General features: G+C 36.1%; 2 protein-coding genes across 5 annotated transcripts; one reads left to right on the top strand and one right to left on the bottom strand.

The window, feature by feature from the left end:
- Positions 1-891: 891 nt before the first annotated feature.
- On the bottom strand, positions 892-2,758 carry LOC128040427 (uncharacterized). The gene is made up of 3 exons (XM_052629176.1): positions 2,410-2,758; positions 1,819-2,322; positions 892-1,448 (listed from the first exon to the last, which is right to left on the bottom strand). The coding sequence occupies exons 1-3, from the start codon at positions 2,756-2,758 to the stop codon at positions 892-894; spliced, it is 1,410 nt and encodes a 469-aa protein (XP_052485136.1).
- Positions 2,759-3,733: 975 nt separating this feature from the next.
- LOC105780012 (pectin acetylesterase 5) lies at positions 3,734-8,707 on the top strand. 4 transcript variants are annotated; one of them, XM_052629375.1, is made up of 15 exons: positions 3,734-3,869; positions 4,180-4,463; positions 4,635-4,772; positions 4,953-5,004; positions 5,990-6,072; positions 6,157-6,286; positions 6,383-6,462; positions 6,540-6,629; positions 6,764-6,888; positions 7,135-7,195; positions 7,409-7,462; positions 7,596-7,673; positions 7,763-7,868; positions 8,002-8,147; positions 8,252-8,707. In XM_052629375.1, the coding sequence occupies exons 4-15, from the start codon at positions 4,959-4,961 to the stop codon at positions 8,366-8,368; spliced, it is 1,116 nt and encodes a 371-aa protein (XP_052485335.1). In that variant the 5' UTR covers positions 3,734-3,869; positions 4,180-4,463; positions 4,635-4,772; positions 4,953-4,958; the 3' UTR covers positions 8,369-8,707. The 4 variants fall into 4 exon arrangements, with proteins under 4 accessions (XP_052485335.1, XP_052485334.1, XP_052485333.1 ...); XM_052629374.1 differs by lacking the exon at positions 3,734-3,869 and having other exon boundaries at positions 4,153-4,463; XM_052629373.1 differs by lacking the exons at positions 3,734-3,869; positions 4,180-4,463; positions 4,635-4,772 and having other exon boundaries at positions 4,815-5,004.
- The last annotated feature ends 517 nt before the right edge of the window (positions 8,708-9,224 follow it).

Raw genomic sequence — 9,224 nt, 5'->3', positions numbered from 1 at the left:
ATCCTGGAAAGACTAGTTTAGTTTTGCCTTTAGGGAGAGAAACACAATCAACCAGTTGCAGCACGATGGTTTCCTTCAGTTTGTTAATAGAATTGTATCACTTGCCTCAGCTACTCCAGCTGAATTGAGCGTCTAAAAATAATTTGCTTGAAATTACTGGATATGTGAACTTCGTTACGAGAATACATAGCAGTGGTGGCCATAACGAGCCTTTGGGTAATCCCTATTTCCATCCTGATGATCGCGTTGTTCCTCATCCATATATGGTAAGAGAGACGCTTATGTAGAAGACAAATTACAGAGTCTTTTTTTTATTTACAATACAAAGGCTCAGTTATATACAACTTACAAGAGAAAAGAGAAATAATAGAAATTGAGAACTTACATAGGTGTAACAGACTAACTACTATATCTGCTAACTAATTAACAGTTAAATTAGATCTATATTACTAACAGCCCCTCTCAAGCTGGAGAGTGTATAAAAAGCAATTCCAGCTTGGACAACATGATCTGAAAAGGAACAGCAGTAAGAGCTTTGGTGAAAATATCAGCTAGTTGATCCTTGGAAGATCAAAGGAGCAGTTTAATAACACCGGATTGCACATTTTCACGAACAAGATGACAGTCAATTTTTATATGTTTAGTACATTCATGAAACGTGAAATTTGCAACAATCTGAAGAGTGGAGTTGTTATCACAGAACAAAGAAGTAGGATAAAAAATAGGTAAGTGCAAATCACGCAAAAGAGATCGAAGCCACTAAATTTCATAAGCAGTAGAGGCAAGCGCACGATATTCTGCTTCTGAGGAAGAACGAGACACAGTGGTTTGTTTCTTGGCCTTCCAACTAATAAGGGAGTCACCATAAAACAGACAATAACCAGTCACAGATCAGCATGTCACAGGGCAACCAGCCCAGTCAAAATTACTAAAAGCCTTTAGTACAGGTGACGAAGAAGCAGAAAAGAAGAGACCAGAAGCAAGGCAGCCATTCAAGTAACGAAGAACACGATGAGTAGCTTGTAGATGAGTGACTGTAGGTTGGTCCAAGAATTGACTCAATTGTTGAATGACAAAAGCAATATCAGGTCTAGTAGAAACCATATACAATAGAATAATCCAAGTAAAATGACTGAAATCATTAACAATAGTTAGAAAATAACGATGACCAGTGATAGAAACAACATCAGTCGGACCCCAAATATCAATGTGAACAAGATCAAAGATTTTATTAGAAACAGAATTGCTTAGAGGAAAAGGAAGTTTCTTTTGTTTTGCCAAATGACAAGCTTTACAATCTGAATTATTTGCTATGGACAAAGAAGGAATATAATAAGAAAGTAACTTCAATCTTGAATCAGAAAGGTGACCAAGACGATGGTGCCAAATGTGACATGATGTGGTGGTGGCTGACAAGACAGTAGGAACAGTAATGGAGAAGGTTTGAGCTGGTGAGTCCCAAAATATAAAGACCATGAAAAATATTAGCTGTACCAATCATCTTCATAAAGGGAAGGGCCTGTAAGGAACAATGAGTTTTATGAAAAGTGAATGAATAAGGTAAGGTGGCAGTAAGTTTAGTAACAGATAAGAGATTGAAAGCAAACTGAGGAACATAAAGGACATTTGTAATATAAAGGTTATCACTAAAAATAATTGTACCAGAAAATCGAGCACAAACTTTGGTGCCATTAGGAAGAGTGATATGCACAAATTGAATTGGAGTGAAAGAGGCAAACAAGGATAAAGAATGTGTAATATGATCGGTCGCACCATTATCTATAATCCAATGGTGTGATTGAAAAGAAAAGAGGTTACCTGCAGATGTAGAAGTCGTTTGGTGTAAGGAAGAGACAGTGTTGGTAACATGAGGTGGTGAGGTAGAGTTTGAAGATGGAAGCAATGCGAGCAACTGTTGTAACTGTTCTTGTGTCAAATTAACACAAGGATCAAATGGCAAGGTAGCAACAGACTGTGAAGAGTTCAAGGATTGTGCAGCACCATCATCAAACACAGTGTGTGCATAAGAAGTCCGACCACGAGACTTATAACCAGGTGGATAACCATGCTTCGCATAACATGTATCAACAGTGTGCCTGGATTTGCCACAAAAAGTGCACTTCCGTGAATCAGTAGAAGATTTTGCCTGAGATTTCTTGAAAGAAGAATGTTGGCGCATTGTGTTACTAACAAACACTTGAGAAGATCCAATAGTAAGATGACGTTCCTGTTGAATGACCATAGAAAAGGCTTTATTGATCGTAGGCAATGGATCAATGAGCATAATTTGAGAGCGAACACCAGCAAATCGATCATGAAGACCTTTAAGAAATCGAATGACATAGTCATTATCATGATATTTCTAAAGAGTAGCAAAAACACCACAGGAACAAGGTGTGTGACAAGAACAGACGAGAATCGGTCGAAAATTCAACAACTCATCCCAGAGAATCTTCAACTCAGTAAAGTAATCAGTGACCGAGCGATCATCTTGCTTGAAAGCAGAGATCTCCTCTTGGAGATAAAAAATGCGAAAAATATCTCTCTGAGAAAAACGTTCACGGAGATCGAGCCAAATCTCATAAGCAAAGTTGAGCCAGAGAATACTATTCATGATCGAAGGCGAGATAGAGTGAAGCAGCCAAGAAATCACCATAGTCTTGCACTTTTCCCAAGCTGGATAAAGAGGATCCGTTTTGATCGAAACTGTGATTGTGCCATCAACAAATTTAAGCTTGTTCTTGGATAAAAGCGCCATTGTCATTGCTCGAGACCAAGAATGATAATTCGATCTTGATAAGGCAAGAGAAACAAGAACTAAGGCTGGATTTTCATTTGGATGAAAGTAATAAGGACTGGAAGGTAGTGTAGGATCATGGAGTGCCATTGGAAAGAAATAAAACCAATGAAAATCAAAGAAACAGAGTGTTTGGGAAGCGAGAAAGTGCAGGAAAATGCAAGAGAATTGAAAGAGAATTTTACATCTGATACCAAGTAGAAGACGAATTGCAGAGTCTCTTTTTTTTTATTTACAATACAAAGGCTCAGTTATATACAACTTACAAAAGAAAAAAGAAATAATAGAAATTGAGAACTTACATAGGTGTAACAGACTAACTACTGTATCTGCTAACTAACTAACAGTTAAATTAGATCTATATTACTAACAGCTTAGATTGTTTCTTCTCTTTGAATTTTCTCAAAAGTAGTCGATTTTGAGTACAGAATGAGATTTTCCACATACCTCAAGCTCAACAGCACTGCAATGGTGATTTCAGGAGCTGCGATCCCATGGTCACCGCACCACTTGGCCTATAATGCTCTTTCTCTTCCTCTTTTAAAATGAAAGTTCGGGTTTAGTTTTCTGAATTTTAATGGGTTGTTTTGTATGAAATAAAAGATTATGAGGAAGGGATGGATTGGCTCTAGTCAATTAGATTAATGGATGATATATTAAGAAAAGATGGGTTTTTGACTTTATTGCTCAAATGTTGTAAATGTTTTATTAACATTTAGTTATAAAATACTTCTACAGATACTATCTTGTTCATTTTGCTGCATTGTTTCCGTGCCAATAATTTCTATAATTGGCTTCATAATTTCCTCAAGTTGACTCCACTGCCGTTCTTCGTTCTGTAAAACGGAACGGAGTCTTGGCAGTACTATGTAGCATTCTTGTATATGAGATAATGACCCACTTGAGGCCAGCTCTTGATGATACAAAAACAACGGTTTTTGCAACAATTCTAGCCTTGTATCCAGTCCACTGGTTCTTCACTTTTCTTTACTATACTGATGTTGCATCACTTACTGCTGTGCTCGCCATGTATCTTGGACGTCTGAAGAAAAAATATCTATTCAGTGCATTGGTAAATGAGTCGGTTTAATTTTAGTTTCCTTATTTTGTCAATAATGAAAATTTCCTGGATGGTATTTCACAAGCTGCCTGGGGAAAAGGTTACCTTGCTATGTTTCGGACTGCATATGGAAAACTGAATGCAAGCTATTCCTGAGGTTTCTTACTTCGTAATCTTGCTATACATGGCTAAGAGAGTGCCAATATTTAGGACAATCAAATCAAACAATTTTGGGATAAATCATATTTAACTAAATGTTTTCGTACCTTTCTTCTTTGTTGTTTCATGTAGGTTTTTACTCATTTCACCTATGTTCTTGTAGCTTGAGGCCTTGGCGGTTGTTATTCAACAGAAAATATTATTAAATGGATGCTTTTTGTTGCATACTCTGGGGTCATTGATATCACTCTGGCACATCAAAGAGATCGTGTGTTAGTAGATAATTTGAAGGCATCAAACAAGGGTACCAGTTTGTCAACCCTTATACTAGTGTCAATGTGAGTTCAAACTTGAGGAAAAGGAAATCCATGGGAAATGCAGAGGCTAATAAACGGTCTTTTTACCGGACAAACTCGACAAACACCTCTTCAGCCTCTCAAATCTCAGGTAACTTTGACATCTTTGATCTTGGCTTTAGTGAAATAATTTTCAAAAATAACTAAATTATTTTGTTATAGACTTTCTCTTCAACCATGTTCATAAGGTTTAAGGAATTACTCTTTGCCAAAGAAGAGATCATTTATGCTAACGTGGCACCCTTTTGACTTCATAATTCAGGTCTGCTTTATGAGATTTCAGCCATTGTTTTGACTTCATGACACATAAAGTGGAAGCTTTCGGTCTCCTTTAGCCCTTTCTTCTTCGTGTTGCTGGCATTTGTTTCTTTTCTCTTTTGGAATGGGAGTGTAGTTCTAGGTATTATTCACTTTACCATACTATTTGTTTCCTTTACCTCCTTTCTTTTGTTTCTTCTTTCTCTTTCTGCCACTTAATATCACAGGTGTGAAAGAAGCTCATGCAGTTTCTCCAAAATTTGCTCAAATAATGTATTTTAGTCTCATTTGTCTCTTTTTGCGGCTCCTCTACATTTCACAGCAGGTCATGCTTCATTCCAGCATTAACAATAGCCAAAGCTGGCTTCTGACGGGTATTCTATATACAGTCCTTAATATCTTTATGATGAGAATGTTCGTTTTGGCCGTTCCGCTGGGAACATGAACCCATGGTCCAAAGGTTCATATGGTAGATAGGAAATACCAAAACCTTATGATCCTGTGACTCGCACAGGTTTGCTAATCTTAGAATTTTATACTGGATCGTGTCTGTTGGTGTCAGATTTAACCTTATTACAAACAATTGTAATTTCATTCATGTCAAGCAAATGGATCTTTCAGGTTTGATTTGCAGTTATGTAACCAAATGATGTCGGTAATGGTACACATACTTTAGGATTCATGCAGTTTTCCCATTTTTCTTGTCATTCATAACTTCCCAATATTATTTTCAGATGGTTTAATTGATATTGTGGCATAATTTTTGGACACGAAAATTTTGAATATGATACAAAAACATGTTTTAATAATTTTGAAAATGATACAAAAATATGTTAGGAAATGATAAATTTCACATGTCAGAGTTAAAACATGTTCTAAAAATATGAAATTTTGATATGAACTAAAATTCATGTAGTTTAGAGATATATCGAAGGACGCAGTGTGGGCTTGTTGTGCTTTCCATTTGTGAGTATAGTGATCCCTTCATTTTGTTACAATAAAGACAAGCAAACGAAATACCGAACTCTCCACTGCAATTTTTTTTTTTTGGAGCTTTGAAGCAATGGCAAATCCTAGGCTCCGTGGGTGGAGAAAGTGGGCGAAGAAGGATTGGGCGATCGCAGCCGTGGGATTCACCATCATTCTCTTCGCTCTCACTCTCCTCTTCGATTCTCGAAACCCCACCTCCTCCTCCTCCTCTACCTTCAATCTCCCCTCCAACCATCTCATTCCTTTGACTTTGCTCCACAGAGCCAAAGCGACAGGCGCTTGTATCCTCCAAGATTCAAACTTTTCATTTTGGGTCTCATATCAAATTTGATTATTAGCATTGACTTTTCGATTAATTCTATTTTGCAGTTTGTTTAGATGGAAGTTTACCTGGATACCATTTTCAGAAGGGCTTTGGTTCTGGCTCTAACCATTGGCTTCTCCACATTGAGGTAGTTTCTTTACTTTTCCCTTTTCCTTTTGGGGTTCTACAAGAATTTAACTTTGTTTTCGAATTTTACTTGTTTTGTTTATAGGGTGGAGGTTGGTGTAATTCAATAGAAACCTGCGAGATTCGAAAAAGAACAGCTTTGGGTTCCTCTAAGTACATGGATCCCCTAATTCCATTCGATGGGATTTTAAGCCATCAATCTTCGCAAAATCCTGGTATACTTTTTGCATCATTAATTTCCTTTTTTTTTTGGATAACTTATGCTGTTTAAAGAATGCGCTTTCAAAATGGGTAATTTTTATTTTCTTCAGATTTTTACAATTGGAACATTGTTAAGATGCGTTACTGTGATGGTGCATCTTTAGCTGGCCACCCTGAAAGTGAGTTCAAGGTAAATTTGTTTTTTTTTTACTGAAATAATTATTTGCTTTAAAAATATGGTTTAATTTTTCGGGTTTTTTTCCGTAGAATGGAACTAAGCTTTTCTTCAGAGGCCAACTCATTTGGGAAGCCATTATGAGTGAACTCTTATCACTTGGCTTGTCTAAGGCCAAACAGGTAGGTAGCTACTACACTGATGCTCCTTTTACAGTTTCATATTTAAAAGTGAAATTGTAAATAACGACATTGTTCACTCTTTTTCAATATCGTTATCGTTCAGTTGCAAAGTGATGGATTTGTGGACTTTGCAGGCACTTCTTACAGGATGCTCTGCTGGAGGTTTGGCAACTCTTATACATTGTGATGACTTTCGAGCTCATCTGCCAAAGGATGCCACTGTCAAGTGTCTTGCTGATGCAGGTTTTTTCCTTGATGAGTATGTTCTTTTTTTTGTTGGTACAAGATCAATGCGTTTTAAATTTTAAGCTAATTCTTTAACTGATCATAATGTTCTATAATGTGTGGATATAAAACTGCATCATATATGTATATACTTCTATGTATTTAATAATGTGTATATTGCTTCGTTTGTCTGTATGATCCAAGTTAATGCATCCTAATTGAAGTTAGTCTTGAGTCTTGACCGTATATGTTAGTTTATTTTGTATTCTCTACATTGCAGGCCAGATATTCTTGGAAATCGCACCATGAGTAATTTCTACCATGATGTTGTCCAACTACAGGTTCAGTTTCAATCTCCATATATCATACTTGTATTATGTATTGTTCCTCCTTAGAAAATGATGTCATTTGGTTTTAATCATTTTGGCGATTATCATAAAAATTTTAATAGGTAATTTGAGTACATACCACTGGGTCCTTATCAGCGATTCCTCAATCTTTTCTTCTGTTATTCGACCATTTTTGAAGTTGATCTTGTATGCATGTCATGTCAGGGTGTAGCAAAAAGTTTGCACAAGAAATGTATCACAGAAATGGAGCCGTCCAAGGTAGGTTTTATGCTTTTCTGTTTTATTTGTTTCTTGTTTCCCTTTTAATCTTTTTTCTCCTTTTGCTGTTCAAGTTCAAATAGTTTGAATCGCAACTTACCTGCTGTCTGTCTGTTGTTGATTGCTCTTCCAGTGCATCTTTCCTCAACAAATTATCAAAAATATTAGGACCCCATTGTTCATTGTCAACCCCGCCTACGATTTTTGGCAGGTAACTTGTTCAAACACGACTATTTGCTTATTACTTAATGCTATTTCCTTTCTAATTATAGGTTCTATCACTGACTGGATAATCATTAGATACAACACGTCTTAGTCCCTGCCGGATCGGATCCTGATGGCTACTGGAGAAGATGCAGATTGAGCATTCAGAAATGTGATTCTACCCAGATTGAAAATCTACAAGGTAGTTGGATATGTAATATGTACCCAATCTACTTGGCTAAAACAATCCAATTAGACTTCTCAACATCAAAATCATGCAATCGAAATTTCCAAGCATTGACGCAACCCTTATGTCGTGGGCTTCTGACATATAGGTTTCCGTAGTTCCCTGCTTAAAGCAGTAAGTAAGCTCCAACATGACAAGGAAGGAGGGATGTTCATAAATTCTTGCTTTGTTCATTGCCAAACATGGATGGCTGAGACATGGCATTCATCCAATTCTCCAAGAATCAACAATAAGGTGAGCAATGTGTCTTATATTTAATGTATACTGTTGATCTTTGCGCTTTTCTTGGATCTTTGATATCTATTAACCATCCGAGTTGGGTGATGTTCTGGAAACAGACCATTGCAGAGTCTGTAGGTGATTGGTACTTCAACCGTAAAGTAACGAAGGAGATTGATTGCCCTTATCCTTGCAATCCCACTTGCTATCACATGGACTTCACTCAACCTTCATGAAGCATGGCTCGAAAACTGATTTTTGTCTCCAACTTTAAAACTCCTGCTGGGTATTACTCCAATTTGCATTGAAAGAAGGGTATTGGATAATGAAACAGTGTGTAGAATGAGATGAGTGTTGATAGTTGCTGCTATAGAAATGGATTTTATGTGAGACCAGATGAAGCAAACTAATTTCATATCAAGAGATATTTTGATAGCCACCAAGTTCCATGTGCTCTTTAACCTTTTCTAAAATCGGTATGATGTAAAACATTGAATATCTTCATACTGTTACTTTTGTACCCATCCTTTTAGACCTTTGCACATGTTCCAATATAAATGTTAATCTTCATTCAATTTTAAAACTTCTAAAAAGCGTATAGAAAATCATAAAAATATAAAACCAAAAACAAAACAAACAAAAAAAGCTACAACTCCAGGATCGTTCAGAGTGCAAGAAGATCATGTTGTTTAGGTCAAATATTGATCATTCTTTTTCTTTTTTGTTCATTCCGTTGTATAAATGTAGATTAGTTATTTGATTTATTGTCGGTTTGCTTGCTGCTGCATTTTTTGTTTTGTTTTCGAGCTGTTGTTTGATGACACTTAATTAAAAGCCTTTTCAAGTGATTTAAGTGTTTGTTTTTCATTTAAAATTTGCAACCTCTTAAGGGTGTAGTTTGCTGTTTTATATTTTTATACTTTTATATATATTTCAATTTTTTAAATTTTTAAAGAATTTTGATTTTTAAAATAATTTTCATATACAACCATGGCCAAATTGATAGAAAATATAAAAGTTGGGATCAAATTTATTATATCAATTAAAAAAAGTGCCACAACTGATCCAGAAAATATTGGTCACCAAATTGTA

This window comes from Gossypium raimondii, chromosome 4 (genome assembly GCF_025698545.1).
Source record: "Gossypium raimondii isolate GPD5lz chromosome 4, ASM2569854v1, whole genome shotgun sequence".
Taxonomy (NCBI): domain Eukaryota; kingdom Viridiplantae; phylum Streptophyta; class Magnoliopsida; order Malvales; family Malvaceae; genus Gossypium; species Gossypium raimondii.
Note: the sequence above shows the minus strand (reverse complement) of the source record. Positions and strands in the feature narration are given on the sequence as shown.

Excerpts from the sequence above, each read along its gene's own strand:
- LOC128040427 (XM_052629176.1), bottom strand. The coding sequence starts at position 2,758 with ATGGCGCTTTTATCCAAGAACAAGCTTAAATTTGTTGATGGCACAATC. Across the intron at positions 2,323-2,409 it reads TTTTCGACCGATTCTCGTCT|GTCTTCATGATCGATTTGCT; the intron begins GTTCTTGTCACA and ends GATTTCTTAAAG. Across the intron at positions 1,449-1,818 it reads AACGACTTCTACATCTGCAG|CTCAAACCTTCTCCATTACT; the intron begins GTAACCTCTTTT and ends GGGACTCACCAG.
- LOC105780012 (XM_012604072.2), top strand. The coding sequence starts at position 5,694 with ATGGCAAATCCTAGGCTCCGTGGGTGGAGAAAGTGGGCGAAGAAGGAT. Across the intron at positions 6,073-6,156 it reads ATTGGCTTCTCCACATTGAG|GGTGGAGGTTGGTGTAATTC; the intron begins GTAGTTTCTTTA and ends TTTTGTTTATAG. Across the intron at positions 7,869-8,001 it reads CCAGATTGAAAATCTACAAG|GTTTCCGTAGTTCCCTGCTT; the intron begins GTAGTTGGATAT and ends TCTGACATATAG.